The sequence below is a fragment of the Scyliorhinus torazame genome, chromosome 5, assembly GCF_047496885.1.
Source record: "Scyliorhinus torazame isolate Kashiwa2021f chromosome 5, sScyTor2.1, whole genome shotgun sequence".
NCBI classification, from domain to species: Eukaryota; Metazoa; Chordata; class Chondrichthyes; order Carcharhiniformes; family Scyliorhinidae; genus Scyliorhinus; species Scyliorhinus torazame.
Window position 1 is genome coordinate 157,502,434 of NC_092711.1, and position 16,793 is coordinate 157,519,226.

At 44.8% G+C, this 16,793-nt stretch overlaps 1 protein-coding gene across 1 annotated transcript in view; it reads right to left on the reverse strand.

Annotated features, from left to right (window-relative positions):
* Window positions 1-1,255: 1,255 nt before the first annotated feature.
* Window positions 1,256-16,793, reverse strand: part of LOC140417999 (uncharacterized) — a 94,761-nt gene continuing 79,223 nt past the window's right edge. The window contains 2 exon segments of the mRNA XM_072501429.1: window positions 1,256-2,811; window positions 2,814-3,690. Of these exon segments, the coding sequence (XP_072357530.1) occupies window positions 2,642-2,811; window positions 2,814-3,690 (1,047 nt within the window). The 3' untranslated portion in view covers window positions 1,256-2,641.

Below are 16,793 nucleotides of genomic sequence, written 5' to 3' on the forward strand. Positions count from 1 at the left end.
TTTACATTATTAGCGTAACGCTGCACGGGGACGCACTTCATTTCTGTCATTTGCTCTTCTAACTGGTGAACTAAGATGACTCCTGCCTTATTTTTTTTGCCGGATCTCGCTTTTGTTTATCCCACCAGTTTCTTTGTTCTACGGGGGCTGCATCGGGATCTCACCCATCTCTGATCATTGTTTTTTTGTATCAGAGTATTTTGCCTTGTGCCTCTCTTTTCCATGATGTGTTAACCGTGTCGTATCTATCAATCGCGTATCCGGTGTACTAGGCAACTGTGCTCAGAGGCTTTTACCTATCATGCACTCCCGTAGGGTGGCGGTCCTGGCTTGTCACGGTGTCACGGCAAATTCCGCGACCGCGAACACTCAACAGTCTGTGCGTCCCGGTTTCCCAAATAACTCTGGCCTTCATGTGAGAGGCCCAAATAAAATCTGACAAAATGCGAGCCATTCGAACCGTGGCATTACAAAATCGAATGGCACTTGACTATGTGTTAGCCGAAAAAGGTGGCACCTGCGCCCTGATTGGTGCGGAGTGTTGAACTTTCATTCCAGATAATTCAAAAGAAGTTAAAGATCTGGCAGCACACATTCAAGAAGTCAGAAAGCTTGACACACCCTCAGATATCTCTATCTGGGAGAAACATTGCGGGTGGTTGGGAGCCACAGGAATGTCCATAGTACAGGGAATATTTTTCTTTTGTGTAGCAGGATTCATCATCTACGTAACATTCCTGTTGATCAAATGCGTTAGCCAACTATTCATGAAATGCAGGGCCCCACCAATCAGAATGATTCACATTAATCCCACTGCACCACCAGTTAATGAAATGGAACTAAAATATCATTCTTGAACCATGACTAACCTATCAATTATTTGACTTAATTACTAGTGTATTGCTAAAAGATTAATACTGAATCAGCAGAATCAAATTCAATTAATTGATTACTTGTTATTGAATAATAATAATTTTTAAAGAATTTTTGCTGCAATGCTTGAAATGCAAAGCTTGCCCGCTCTATTGTTGAAGGCTGTTTTCAAACAAGGAAACCATCAAAGACAATATGAATGAGTTCCTCTTTGCGCTTTTCCTATCCTATCGTATTTCTCCTTCCTTTTGTTTTATTATGACACATCTCACTTAATCTTTCGATCTATCAAAGGGAGGACTGAAGGAAACCAGCTATTTCTGATAGGTAAAAGGATCACTGATTTAGCCATTTCGTTTTAAATACAACCCAGTTTAAAAACCATTTTAAATGGTTTCTCTACTAAACCACAGAGTTTAATCAGTTTCATTAAAATTAAAAAAAAACACATAGCTTACAGAGAAATCTGCAAAGCATACAGAATTCATTTGAAACATTTGCAGTCTAACTAGAAGCAAACGCATCATTTCTACTGAAGGTCAAAATGAGCACCATAGTTAACATGAATCTACCATTGTTCAAAATATGAATAGTATAACAGTCAGCAAATACCTGATAAGTGTTACATTCCCACACACAGAAAACACCCAAAGGTGCAACAGTCAGACCTATGTTACATATTGATGATTTACAACTAATCATCCAATCAAATATATTGGGAACTCACCCAAACCAATCAGCATGTGACAGGGGTAGGAACAGATGGACTCAGATTTATAACATTTTCCTTCAAGGTAGGGGGCCTGGCAGACATTTTCCATTCTAGAATCACTCTATACTATTTGCCCAGCTGTCTACTATCTTTATTTCGTATTTTCATATTTCTACTCTAACTCTAAGTCTGCGCAAGCTGTTTTGCTTTGAGCAAGAAAACATTATTGTATTTTGAAAGTTCAGATCGTTTGTAATGCACATCATAAAACATCTAATCGGGTGGGGGGGGGGGCTCTATAGTAGTTGCTTCATAGCTCCAGGGACCCAGGTTTGATTCCCGGCTTGGGTCACTGATTGTACCGAGTTTGCACTTGCCGTGACTGCGTAGATTTCCTCCGGGTGCTCCGGTTTCCTCCCACAGTCCAACGATGTGCAGGTCAGGTGGATTGGCTATGCTAAATTGCCCTTAGTGTCCAAAAAAGGTTGGATGGGGTTACTGGGATAGGATGAGGGTGTGGGTAGTAGGTAGGGTGCTCTTTCCAAGGGCCAGTGCAGACTCGATGGGCCGAATGGCCTCCTTCTGCAATGTAAATTCTATTAAAATAGCAATTGACACGTTTCTGTCCTATATTAGTTATAGTTCCCTTAAATGTCCACTAACTCCTGGGAAACCAGCCCTCGAATTATTAACATTAGGAAAGAGACCATCCTTTTAGCCAGACAAATAAATGTGTAAAGAGGGAGTGAAGGATGTCAGAATGGGCGACATGGTAACACCGTGATTAGCACTGTTGCTTCACAGCTCCAGGGTCCCAGGTATGATAGCCAGGCTTAGGTCACTGTCTGTGCGGAGTCTGCACGTTCTCCCTGTATCTGTGCGAGTTTCTCCGGATGCACCGGTTTTTTCCCACAGTCCAAAGATGTGCAGGTTGATAAATTGCCCCTAGTGTCCAAAAAGGTGAGGTGGGGTTATGGGGATAGGGTGGAGGTGTGGGTTTAAGTGGGGTGCCCTTTCCAAGGGTCGGTGCAGACTCGATGGGCCGAATGGCCTCCTTCAGCACTGTAAATTATATGAATGAACATGGTTGATCCTGGATGTGATTAACATCAACATCGACAGCTGAATCTGACCCCGTGTAATCATCTGTGAACTCTTTGGTGTGACTGCTGGTGGGATAACTGAGAGAATCCCTTCCCACACACAGTGCAGGTGAACGGTCTCTCCCCAGTGTGAACTCGTTGGTGCGTCTGCAGGATTGATAATCGAGTGAATCCCTTCCCACACACAGTGCAGGTGAATGGCCTCTCCCCAGTGTGAATGCGCTGGTGTTGCAGCAGGCGGGATGACTGAATGAAATTCTTCCCACACACAGAGCATCTGAACGGCTTCTCACCGGTGTGACGTCGCTGATGAATCAGCAGGTTAGATGACTGAGTGAATCTCTTCCCACATTGAGAGCAGGTGAATGGTCTCTCCCCAGTGTGAACTCGCTGGTGTGCCCGCAGATCGGGTGACTGAGTGAATCGCTTTCCACACTCAGTGCAGGTGAACGGCTTCTCCCCAGTGTGAACTCGCTGATGTCTCTGCAGATTGGGTAACTGAGTGAATCCCTTCCCACACACAGTGCAGGCGAACGGCCTCTCCCCAGTGTGAAGTCGCTGGTGTGTCTTCAGACTGAGTAACTGAATGAATTCCTTCCCACACTCAGTGCAGGCGAACGGCCTCTCCCCAGTGTGAAGTTGCTGGTGTCTCTGCAGATTGGGTAAGTGAGAGAATCTCTTCCCACACTGAGTGCAGGTAAATGGCTTCTCCCCAGTGTGAACTCGCTGGTGTGTCTGCAGATTGGGTAACTGAGTGAACCCCTTCCCACACTGAGAGCAGGTGAACGGCCTCTCCCCGGTGTGAACTCGCTGGTGTGTCCGCAGGTAGGATAACAGAGCGAATCCCTTCCCACACTGAGGGCAGGTGAATGGCCTCTCCCCAGTGTGACTGCGTCGATGAGCTTCCAGTGCAGATGGAGTCCTGAATCCCTTCCCACAGTCCCCACATTTCCAGAGTTTCTTCATGTTTTGGGTGTCCTCGTGTTTCTCCAGGTTTGACGATCAGTTGAAGCCTCGTCCACACACAGAAGTCGTGTATGTTCTCTCCCCGCTGTGAATGGTATGATGTTTTTTCTGGCTGTGTAACTGGTTAAAGCTCTTTCCAGTCAGTGGTCTTGAACACTCTCATTCGCTGTGTGTGTGTCTGGGTGCTTTTCCAGTCACACTGATGTTTAAAATCTTTTGAAGCCGTCAGAACAGAGAAACATTTTCTTTTCTAGATTTAACAGCTTATGATATTCTAGTCCCAGCGAATGGAGCGAGTCCACCAGATCTTGATGTGACGTTTGGTTTGAGATTTCAGTCTGTAGATTCTAACCTTCTGATATCCTATAAAAGATGTTAACAAAAGACATCACTGTCAATCCAGGACAGAAATTCAGAACAGACAATTCTAGTTTCTCTGGAACATTCTTTCCTCACTCGTTCCCCAAATGTTGTAATTCTCCATACCACACACTCTCCCTCTATTCTCACTCTGCTGTGTCTAATATTCATCCTCCCAATTCTCCTGAGGGGCTGATTCATGAGGGATCCAGGCTCACTGTTGAAGAAGTGAAAATCTTCATCCAAGCGTCTTTTGATTAGATAAAAGGGGGGGGGGGATCTAATAATAATCTTTATTAGTGTCACAAATTGGTTTACATTAACACTGCAATGGAGTTACTGTGAAAATCCCCTAGTCGCCACACTCCGGCGCCAGTTCGGGTACATTGAGGGAGAATTCAGAATGTCCAATTCACAAAACAAGTGTCTTTTGGGAATTATGGGAGGAAACCGAGACAACCAGAGGAAACCCAGGTCGACACTGGAAGAAAGTGCAGACTCCACAGTGACCCAAGCCAAGAATTGAACCCAGGTCCCTAGCACTGTGAAGCAACAGTGCTAACCACTGTGCTACCGTGCCACCCTGAGGAAGGATTTAATTTTGGTAGCGAGTGGTTAAGAATTTTCTGCCTACGATGGAGGTGGAAGTGGAGACGAATATTGATTTAAAAATAAAATTGGACCAGTATTTGAAGGAAATTAACTTGCAGGGGAACGGGGAAATAGCGGGGGGATGGAACTGACTGGTTTGTTGTACAGTCGATATGGACTCGAGTTACTGAATGGATTTCTTCTGTGCTGTAATGACTCCATGACTGGAAATATATAACATAGCTACAGTACTATATTATGCAACTAGAAATAATAAGAAATGTATTTTATTGCAGAACCATAAATAGTATATCTATTATGTACCATATAACACTAAACATATCTCTGGCCTATATTAATTTGCTGTCCCCTTAAATGTCAGCCATCTCCTGGGGAAACCAGACCTTTAATTGTGAACATTGGGAAAGAGACATTTTAGTCAGACAAATAAATGTGTCAAGCTGAGGGAGCAAAGGATGTCAATGGGAGCAAAGGGGCTGTTTAGCACAGGGCTAAATCGCTGGCTTTGAAAGCAGACCAAGGCAGGCCAGCAGCACGGTTCAATTCCTGTAACTGCCTCCCCGAACAGGCGTCGGAATGTGGCGACTAGGGGCTTTTCACAGTAACTTCATTTGAAGCCTACTTGTGACAATAAGCGATTTTCATTTCATTGCAATGTCTTTAAGAGAGAGAGACCTGGGCCAAGCTTTGCAGAGTCTGCACCCTCCCTGGATTCACTTCCTTTCCCTTCAGTTGCTGCAAGTGACCAACTGAAGGTGAGAATAAGAAAAGGGGGAAACATTGATTTCCTCCCAGATGTTTTGGAGGAGGAAGTTTTGGAGCTTTTGGTTTGTTAACAATTCGACAATGCAACAGGACAAAGCTGAATACAGAACAATCAGCAAGAAAACAAAGCCGCCATCGACCCCCCTCCCAGCGGTAGACCCCCATCGGTGGGAACGGACCCAACGTGCTTGTGGGAAAGTATGGGTGTGGAAGCAGTACATGCATGTCAGCAAGAGCAGGCGTGTGTGAAGGAGGATCTGAGTGAATGCTGCATGTGCCGGTCTGTGAGAGTGTGTGTGAGAGAATGAGCAGCACCGACCATCAGGAAAGGACACACCGACACCGAGAGAGACCCCTCCCCTCCCCGGAGGGGCACAGTTCAGCCCCAAAAGGCGGTTCCATTGCCCAAGAGACCAAGGCAGAGGACAGGGTAAACACACAAAGCACAATAGTCACGATGCAAAAACACATCAGCTGCACCAAAGACAAAAAGCTCCAAACAATCAATAAAACAAAGCCGCCAGCAGGCGAGCCCGCGCGTGCGCACTCCCCCGCGCCCCCCCCCCCCCCCCGCACATTCTTCCACATCCGCGGAAAGGCCCCAAACATATCTCCGGGTTCCAGTGCGCGGGCCCAGCGCGCAGACACGGGAAGGCCCAGATGCGCAGACACGGGAAGGCCCGGCGCGCGGACACGAGAGCCCCCACCCCCACCAATTATTCCCCCTCCCTCCACACCTGCCCCAGACAAGGTTTCCAGGCAACCGGCTCCGGCCAGAGCGAGAAGCCGCTCGGTGATCTCCCCCCTCGATCCAAGATTGCGCATGTCCAAGGAAGGGAGACTGCGCATGTGCGGGGTAGAGCCCACCCCCTAACCTTCAGGCTGAGGTATTGACCAATGGGTCGAATTTGAGGACCGGAAGTACTCTGGTCCACCAGCCAATCACAGCGCGTGTTTTTGTGAATGAAGATTGAGCTTTGCACGGACTGAAATCGACTCCTGTCTCCAATATCTGCGAGTAAAACACTTTATTTTCTCCCCCTTTCCATTTCTTTTCTCATTCTGACCTTCAATTGGTCACTTGCAGCAACTGAAGGGAAAGGAAGTGAATCCAGGGAGGGTGCAGACTCTGCAAAGCTTGGCCCAGGTCTCTCTCTCTTAAAGACATTTACATCCTTTGCTCCCTTAACTTGACACATTTATTCGTCTGGCTAAAAGGATGGTCTCTTTCCTAAGGTTCACAATTGAACGGCTGGTTTCTCCAGGCAATGGCTGACATTTAAGGAGACAGTAAATTAATACCGGACAGAGACATGTCTCGTGTTCTATGGTACAGATTAGATATGTTATTTATGGTTCTGTAATAAAGTACATTTATTATTATTTCTAGCCCTGTAATATTGTACTGTAGTTATGTTATATATTTCCAGTCATCTCTTCCCTCAGAGGGTTGTTAGTCTCTGGATTTATTTTCAACAGGGACCAGTGGGGTGTGGGGCTCATTGAACATATTCACGGATGAGTTGGACAGATTTTTAATAAGTTGTTATTTTTAAATAATTTTTTAAACAATGAATGCAACAGAGTAACAGAAAAAATGCTGCAAAATGGGCACAGAACGGAACAAGAGACATTGCCAACAAGCAACACATTGCAGAATTAATTTGGAACAGGGTATTTGAAGGACCAGAGCCTCGAGATGAAATGCCAGATCAATTGAACAACCAGTTAACAGGTTAAAATAGTGAGTGTGGAAAGAGAGTAAGATTATATAAAAACAGAGGATAACAATTCAGTTTGTAAAATATTACAAACAGACTAACAGCATATACAAATTAAAATGAATAACACAACATAGATGACATAGAACTCCTATAGCGCAGAAGGCCATTCACCCCTCAGGTCTGCAGTGAGCCTCAGAAAGAACACTTCACTGAAGCCCACTTCCCATCCTATCCTCATAACCCGGTGCATTGATCATGGTCAAGCCACCTAACCTAAACATCTTGGACACAAAGGGGCAATTTAGCGTGACCAATCCACTTTAGCTGCACATCTTTGGAAAGTGGGAGGAAACTGGAGCAACCGGAGGAAACCCACAAAGACACAAGGAGAATGTGCAAACTACACACAGACAGCCACCCAAGGCTGGAATTGAACCTGGGTCCCTGGCGCTGAGGTAGCAGCATTAACCACTGTGCCCTACTCCCGGCCTAAGTTAAATTGAATTCACTCATGGCAAGTCAGTCAAATTGGAGCGTATGTATTTGAGATAGGAGTCCCATACTTTACCCAATGCATCAGACTCGGAATGAATTATAGACATTAAATATTGCATGGAGATGCATTCCATAATCAGCCTATGCCAGTTTTGGATCGAGGGAGACCTGACTGGTCTGCTTCTGTATTGAGCCAGATGAATGTTGGGCCCATCCTAACCCAGTCCCTTATGAACCTAAGACGAGAGGCCAATTGATGAAGCCTGATTTTCGGGAGACCATCTCCTCCCTTCGCTCCTGGTGATTGGAGCTTAACAAACTTGAGGCAAGGTTTCTTTTTGTTCCAGGTAGAGTCATAGATGTTTACAGCTTGGAAACAGGCCCTTCGGCCCAGCTTGTCCATGCCGGCCAGTTTCTATCACTAAGCTAGCCCCACTTGCCAGCATTCGGCCCATATCCCTCTATACCCACCCTGCCCATGTAACTGTCTAACTGCTTTTTAAAGGACAAAATTGTACCCGCCTCTCCCACTGCCTCTGGCAGCCGTTCCAGATGCTCACCACCCTCTGTGTGAAGAAACTTCCCCACTGGTCTCTTTTGTATCTCTCTGCTCTCACCTTAAACCTATGCCCTCTAGTTCTAGACTCCTCTACCTTAGGGAAAAGATGTCGACTATATACCTTCTCTGTGCTCATTATTTTATTGACTTCTATAATATCACACCTAACCCTCCTACGCTCCAGGTAAAAAAGTCCCAGCCTATCCAGCTTCTCCTTATAACTTAGAACATCAAGTCCTGGCAGCAACCTCGTAAATCTCTTCTGCACTCTTTCTAGTTTAACAATATCCTTCCTATAATAGGCTGACCAGAACTGTTCCTCATCATCCAGATGAGTTTTCTGCACTAAGGTTATGTCGACTTTCTCCTTAAGAAAGGAGAGGATATTTTTCCTTCTGATAGGATGATGGATGCCCCGTACATTCCCTGGGAAAATTTGCAGATTAACTGCCGCCATTAGTTAGGCGACAGAGAGACAGGAACAGATTTTCACATCACAATCGGGTGTGCACCATTACCCCCTTCCTCCAATTCACTTTACACCAGAAGCACCAAAGTTTCCCCAAACTGCTCCTTTCCCGGATAAAAGCCCCGTCTGTACCAGAGTAGGATAAAGTCAACAACACATAAACCCTCCCATAATAACAAAAATACAAAAGAATCACCACCACAATAGATCCAAGGGGACATACCTCAATAAGACTGAGGATTGGAGGATTAACCCCACGGCCAGACTGTTATTACCCTCAGGATATCTTCTCCAAAATGAGGAAAAGAAAAGAAGGGCCAACAAGGGAATGGGGATCGAAGGTCCCTCCCGCATTTTAGACCCACCCATGAAGACCTGCATCCACCACCACCCACCCTTCGGCAATGGCACCACGCGGTTCTGCCATGATTAACGCTCGGATAATAGTTGAAAGACACGGCCCTAGATAAGATAATACGAGTTACTGTAACACTCAAGGAGAAGACATTTAATCGGCGCTCACAGAATAACAACTCCCTTCAATAGGATAAAAGATAATAAATTCAGACAACAACACCATAACAGGGAAAGAGTTCAGATTAGAGCCTGAGTTAGTCTGAGCTGCAAATCATCGCTCCAATCCTTGTCCTTCATGGATTGAACGCAGGCCAAGGCAGTAGTTGGATTATTGAAAGACTTGCCGGAGTTGTCGGATATAATTTTCAGGGTCACAGGATAAAGCGACATAATTCACTCCCACAGCCTTGAGTTCCCTTCAAACTTAATCAAAGCCTCGATGTTTCGTTTGTGTGGCTGCCGGAAAGTCCTGGAAGAAGGAAATCCTCACTCCCTCATGGAGCCAGGTCCCACCTCACCGTCCCCGTCTCCAGGATCTTCTGCCGATCTTTCAAGTTGTGGAAGTGAATGACTACAGTCCTGGGATGAAAAATATCCCTCGCCCTCAAAGACAGGATCTGATGGCCATTCTAATTTGAAACACCCAGTCTTCACATTCAGCTGGAGAAAACGTGGCAGCCGGTCCTCGAAGAACCTCACAGGAGCCTCACCCTCCACACCTTCTGGCTGGCCGACAACTAGATGTTCTTTCTCTGACCCTCGGTTCTCCAAGTCCTCCAGGAGTCCCCAGCATCACTCGGCTGGTTTTCCAAGGATTCAATTCTTAGCTTGCTGAGAAGGCATCTTGCTCAACGTTCAGGTGTCTCTCCTCTGGATCATTGAGTCCCTTCATGGTGTTTGCAGCTCGGCCTCATGAGCTGACAGATATTGAGTCAGCTCACTCAGCCTCTGGTCAATAACACGGAGAGCCGGTCCTCTTTCAACACCAAAGATGTGGCTGTCGGGATAATGGATACATTGGTGATCATCTTTCAAAATTCAATAGATTCTGGAATGGTTCCTGCAGGTTGGAAGGTGGGAAATGTATCCCCACTATTTAAGGAGAGAGAGAAAACGGGAACCACAGACCCAGTAGCCTGACATCAGTCGGAGGGAAAATGCTACAATCTATTATAAAGGATGTGATAACATACGAATTAGGAGCAGGAGTAGGCCACTCGGCCCCTCGAGCCTGCTCCACCATTCAATAAGTTCACGGCTGATCTGATTGAAACCTCAACTCCACATTCCTGAAACCCCCCGATAACCTTTCATCCCCTTGCTTATCAAGAATCTGTCCAGCTCTGCCATAAAAATATTCAAAGACTCTGCTTCCACTGCCTTTTGAGGAAGAGAGTTCCAAAGACTCACGACTCTCCGAGAAAAAAGTTCTCCTCTGCCTTAAATGGACAATGATGTGGAGATGCCGGCGTTGGACTGGGGTGAGCACAGTACGAAGTCTTACAACACCAGGTTAAAGTCCAACAGGTTTGTTTTGATGTCACTAGCTTTCGGAGCGCTGCTCCTTCCTCAGGTGAATGAAGAGGTATGTTCCAGAAACATAGATATAGACAAATTCAAAGATGCCAAACAATGCTTGGAATGCGACCATTAGCAGGTGATTAAATCTTTACAGATCCAGAGATGGGGGTAACCCCAGGTTAAAGAGATGTGAATTGTATCAAGCCAGGACAGTTGGGAGGATTTCGCAGGCCAGATGGTGGGGGATGAATGTAATGCGACATGAATCCCATGTCCCGGTTGAGGCCGCACTCATGTGTGCGGAACTTGGCTATAAGTTTCTGCTCGGCGATTCTGCGTTGTCGCGCGTCCTGAAGGCCGCCTTGGAGAACGCTTACCCGGAGATCAGAGACTGAATGCCCTTGACTGCTGAAGTGTTCCCCGACTGGAAGGGAACATTCCTGCCTGGTGATTGTTGCGCGATGTCCATTCATTCGTTGTTGCAGAGTCTGCATGGTCTCGCCAATGTACCGCGCTTTGGGACATCCTTTCCTGCAGCGTATGAGGTAGACAACGTTGGCCGGGTCGCACGAGTATGTACCGCGTACCTGGTGGGTGGTGTTCTCACGTGTAATAGTGGTATCCTTGTCGATGATCTGGCACGTCTTGCAGAGAATGCCATGGCAGGGTTGTGTGGTGTCGTGGTCACTGTTCTGAAGACTGGGTAGTTTGCTGCAAACAATGGTTTGTTTGAGGTTGCGCGGTTGTTTGAAGGCAAGTAGTGGTGGTGTGGGCATGACCTTGGCAAGATGTTCATCGTCATCAATGACGTGTTGAAGGCTGTGAAGAAGATGACGTAGTTTCTCCGCTCCGGGGAAGTACTGGATGACAAAGGGTATTCTGTCGGTTGTGTCCCATGTTTGTCTTCTGAGGAGGTCGGCGCGGTTTTTCGCTGTGGCGCGTTGGAACTGTTGATCGATGAGTCGAGTGCCATATTCCGTTCGTACGAGGGCATCTTTCAACGTCTGTAGATGTCTGTTACGCTCCTCCTCGTCTGAGCAGATCCTGTGTATACAGAGAGCTTGTCCATAGGGGATGGCTTCTTTAATGTGTTTAGGGTGGAAGCTGGAGAAGTGGAGCATCATGAGGTAAAGCAAAGTGCTGAGGTGACCGTCCTTGATGGAGACGAGTGTGTCCAAGAATGCAACTGATTTTGGAGAGTAGTCCATGGTGAGTCTGATGGTTGGATGGAACTTATTAATGTTATCGTGTAGTCGTTTCAGTGATTCTTCGCCGTGGGTCCAAAGGAAAAGAATGTCATCAATGTATCTGGTGTATAACGTCGGTTGAGGTCCTGTGCGGTGAGTAGGTCCTGTTCAAACTTGTGCATGAAGATGTTGGCGTATTGGGGTGCGAATTTGGTCCCCATGGCTGTTCCGTGCGTCTGGATGAAGAACTTATTGTCGAAGGTGAAGACGTTGTGATCCAGAATGAAGCGGATGAGTTGCAGAATTGCGTCTGGAGATTGGCAGTTGTCGGTGTTGAGTACTGAGGCTGTTGCAGCAATGCCGTCGTCATGGGGGATGCTGGTGTAGAGTGCCGAGACGTCCATTGTGACGGGGAATGTTCCTGGTTCAACTGGTCCATGGTTGCTGAGTTTCTGTAGGAAGTCCGTCGTGTCACGACAGAAGCTGGGCGTACCTTGTACGATGTGTTTCAAGATGCCCTCGATGTAGCCAAGAGAGTAAATGGACAAGTTATTACTTTTAAAGTGACCCCAAGATTCTCCCACAAAGGGAAATATCCTTTCCACATCCACCCTGTCAAAGCCCCTCAGGATCTTATACGGTTCAATCAAGTTACCTAAACTCCATCGGACACAAGCCCAGCCTGTCCAATCATTCCTCATAAGACCAGCCTCCAATTCCAGGTATGAGTCCAGTAAACCTTTTCTGAACTGCTTCCAACACATTTACATCATTCCTTAAATGAGAGCAATACTGCACACAAGTGCTCCAGATGTGGTCTCACCAATGTCCTGTATAACTGAAGCATAACCTCCCTACTTTTGTATTCAATTCCCCTCACAATAAACAATAACAGTCTATTAGCTTTCCTACTTACTTGCTGTGCCTGTATACTCACCTTTTGTGATTCATGCTCTTGGACACCCAGATCCCTCTGAATCTCAGAGCTCTGCAATCTCTCACCATTTCGATCATAAGCTTTTTAAATTCTTTCTACCAAGATGGACAATTTCACATTTTTCCCTTATTATACACCGTTTGGCAGATTTTTTTCCCACTCATTTAATCTATCTAAATCACTTTAGTCTCCTTATGCCCCCTTCACAATTTACTTTCCTACCTATCTTTGTACCATTGGAACATAGGAGCAGGAGTTGGCCATTCAGCCCATCGAGCCTGCTCCACCATTCAATACGATCATGGCTGATCATCCACTTCAATGCCTTTTCCCCCACACTATCTCCATATCCCTTGTGTTATTGGGATTTAGAAATCTGTCAGTCTCTGCTTTAAACACACTCAATGACTGAGCTCCCACAGTCCTCTGGGGCAGCCGTCAGAGATCATTTGTTTTCCAGCTTGGGGAGATGAGGTCATTGCTGGGTGCAACCGAGGAAGGCAGAAAGACATTTTTAAAATCTTTAAAGAGCAGTTTTTGGTGAAAGAATTGGAGAGATGGGTTGAAATCTGGGTCCATAATTCTCCCACAGTGAGACAGATTGAGAGCTGTATCTTTCTTTTCCTGTTGTTTAAGGGGAGATTGAGTAGTAATGTTTAAATGGGTAATTGTCAGCTGTTGTTTTGGGTGTGAAGTTAAAATGTTTAATATTGTAGCCACAATAAAGTTTTATTTTAAAAATAACCAAGCCCTATTCCTTCATGCAATCACTCCTGGACGAATCATTCATTCCGCACAGTCACACAAATAAACTGAAATATTGGGGTTTTGGTCCAGTATCTCAGCCACTGTTGGGGTCTGGTCTGGGATCGGAATAGTGACCGATGTAACAATTGGTTGGAGGCCCATTTCCCAGTCAGTCCTTCAGCGCCTTCCTGCCTCCCTATTACTGCGACACACTGTGACAGTTTCCCAACTTGAGACACAGGCCCCATTATTCTCAGCTAAATTGAGCCTCAGCTCCATCGCCTGACTGTCATTGACACGAGATATAGACAGAAAGGTTCCAGAGGAGCCAGTGGAAAGTCAAAACGTGTGGCTCTAAAACACCTCAACAATTGTCAGTCAAATTCATTTATTATTTATACTGGGTCTTTAGGTATTAGATTTAGGCACTGGAGGTAAAGGATTGGATTGGATTTGTTTATTGTCACGTGTACCGAGGTACAGTGAAAAGTATTTTTCTGTGAGCAGCTCAACAGATCATTAAGTACATGAAAATAAAAGAAAAGAAAATACATAATAGGGCAACAAGGTACACAATGTAACTACATAAACACCAGCATCGGGTGAAGCATACAGGGGTGCAGTGTTAATCAGATCAGTCCACAAGTGGGTAGTTTAGGAGTCTGGTAACAGCGGGGAAGAAGCTGGTTTTGAACTGTTCTTGCGTGCTCTCAAACTTTTGTATCTGCTGTCCGATGGAAGAGTGAGTACGGGTGGAGGGTTTTAAAGTATAACTTTTTCTTTCTAACTAGTGTCTGCCTTGGCTCAGTGGGCAGCACTATCACCTCTGAGTCAGACGTTTAATTCCCAGTTAGGGTCCTGTGGACAAAAGCCAGTTCCAACATTCCTCGTCCCAGCATTGAGGGAGTGCTGCCCTGTCACAACAGCTTTCTTTCAAATAAGATGTTAAACTGAGGCCCTGTCTACCCCTCTCAGGTGGGTGTAAAAGTTCCCACAGCCACTATTTTGAAGAAGAGCAGGGGAGTTAGCCCCGGTGTCCCGGTCAATATTTATCCCTCAGTCAACATCACTAAAAACAGATCATCTGCTCATTATCACATTGCTGTGTGTGGGATCTTGCTGTGTGTAAATTGTGTTTCCTACATTACAACAGTGACTGCACTTCAAAAGCACTTCTTTGGCTGTAAACCACTTTGGGACGTCCTGTGGGTGTGAAAGGCACAATAGAAATGCAAACTGAAGATTTCTGTTATCTGATCTTGTTATCTGGAATGTAATTGATGTCAGCCACCCCCAACTTACCATTTAATAAATTCACTTTGGTTCAGACAAGACTTTAACCAATTGAGGCACATTCAGAATCCTCTGGATAGTAAATTTTAAAAGTTTATTGAATGAAAAATATTTACTGAACAGCTTTAAGACATTGACTTTTACAACTTCGTGTGGGTGATCAGTCTGTAGAAGCGTAACCCTCTCTGGCTCCTTCTCTGACAGTAATTCTTGTGGAATTCAGCCTCGGGAGTCTGGCTCCTTCTTTTATAGTAATTTCCTTGGAATTCGACCTCGGGAATCTTCGGTACTTGGCCAGCAAGGAAGACCTTCAGAACCTCTACTTTTATCCCCAAAGTGACCATTAACTCACGTCAGAGTTGGGCCTGTTGTAACATGATCATTCGTCAATTTGGTCACTAGATTAATTTAATTGGATCCCCAATTACTGACACCACATTCTCTCATTAACTTAGACAGGAATAGAATAGAACTATTACATACTATCCCTTTATCTGATTCTATACAATCCCTTATTCATACAGTTTCAAATGTTGAGGCTAATCTGATCTTAAAGGCCTCTCTCACCAGAACATTTGTCTTTATTTCATATTCTTTACATACACAGCAGTTAAGCTTTGACATTATTACAGCAAATAAAACTTTGTCTTTCACTATAACCACTGATTCATGATGGCTTCATTACTTGCAATTCGATGAAGGCTCCCGAGGTATTAGTGCTACTGGCTGGTAGCTAATTAATACAGTAATCTAATTCATACACTTGGTTAATACAAGATACACTGGTTTAAAAAGACAGTTTGTGGAAGGCAATATCTTTCTTTTTTACTTATCTTGATCAGGTTGAATAATAAGCTTATTCTTGAGCCAGACTTGGGTAGAATATGATAGCCCGCTATTTATCAAAATATGATAAACGATTTCTGCTAGCTCTGCAGTTTAGAAACATTTGGGTTTGTACAATCTTAATTTATAAAAGAACAATTCAGCCATTGCAATATTATCGATTACATTGTTTCGTGAATTATAAATTATATTGAATAATCAACTGTTTGGTGACTGGCTTCTAATATGAAATCAATAAGTGATTAACAAAGAAATGTTACATAATCTGTGTAAGAAGCTAGATGTTATAGTTTAAAATGGCTTCCTTGACCTTGTTACTTATAACCATGAATATGGTGCAAAAGTGATGGAATTATAAAATTAAATGGATTTCCCAGTCCTACCTACAGTTTTGTACATTACAACAATGACTACATTTAGCACTACACTCATTATGCTTCACCCGATGTTTATGTATTTACATTGTGTATTAATTGTATGTCCTATGCTTTTCTTGTATGGAACAATCTGCCTGGACTGTACGCAAAACAGTACTTTTCACTGTACCTCAGTACACCTAACAATATATCTAAATCTAAAATCTAAATCTTTTGGAGGGGCTGTGATACTATACAAAAGGATTTAAAAAAAATATTTTCCTCAAACTTGGTGCCCTCATCAAAATGATTGATGAAGATTTAAATGTTGTTTTCCGATTAAGGGGCAATTTAGCGTAGCCGACTCCACACATCTTTGGGTAGACATGGGTAGAATGTGCAAACTCCACACGGACAGTGACCCAGGGCTGGGATTCGAACCCGGGTCCTCAGCGCCGTAGTCCCAGTGCTAACCACTGCGCCACCGTGCTGCCCCGATTGAGCTTTAAGTTTGAGTAAAATTTTGATTCTCTTCGAAATTCTCAATGAAAATCCAAACACACAATATCCTGATCACAGGCAAGTTGTTGTGATCAGGAGTGCTCAGAAAAGGGCGCAAGAAACAGATTCTACTATTTCTTTCAAAAGGGAATTGGGCTAGTCCTTGAAAAGAAAAGAACATTTCTTGACAATGAGATTAATTAATTGGCTCTTTCACAGATCTGGCATTAGCACGATCGGCCGAATGGTCTCCCTCTGTGTGACCTGAGCTTCGTGTGCTGTTAACATGGGTGGGAATAGTGGTAAAGGGACCTGGGTGTGAATGGACCCGGGCGTCCTGTCAATAAGTCACCGAAGGATAACCTGCAGGTGCAGCAAGTTATTAGGAAGGTTAATGGGATGTTGGCCTT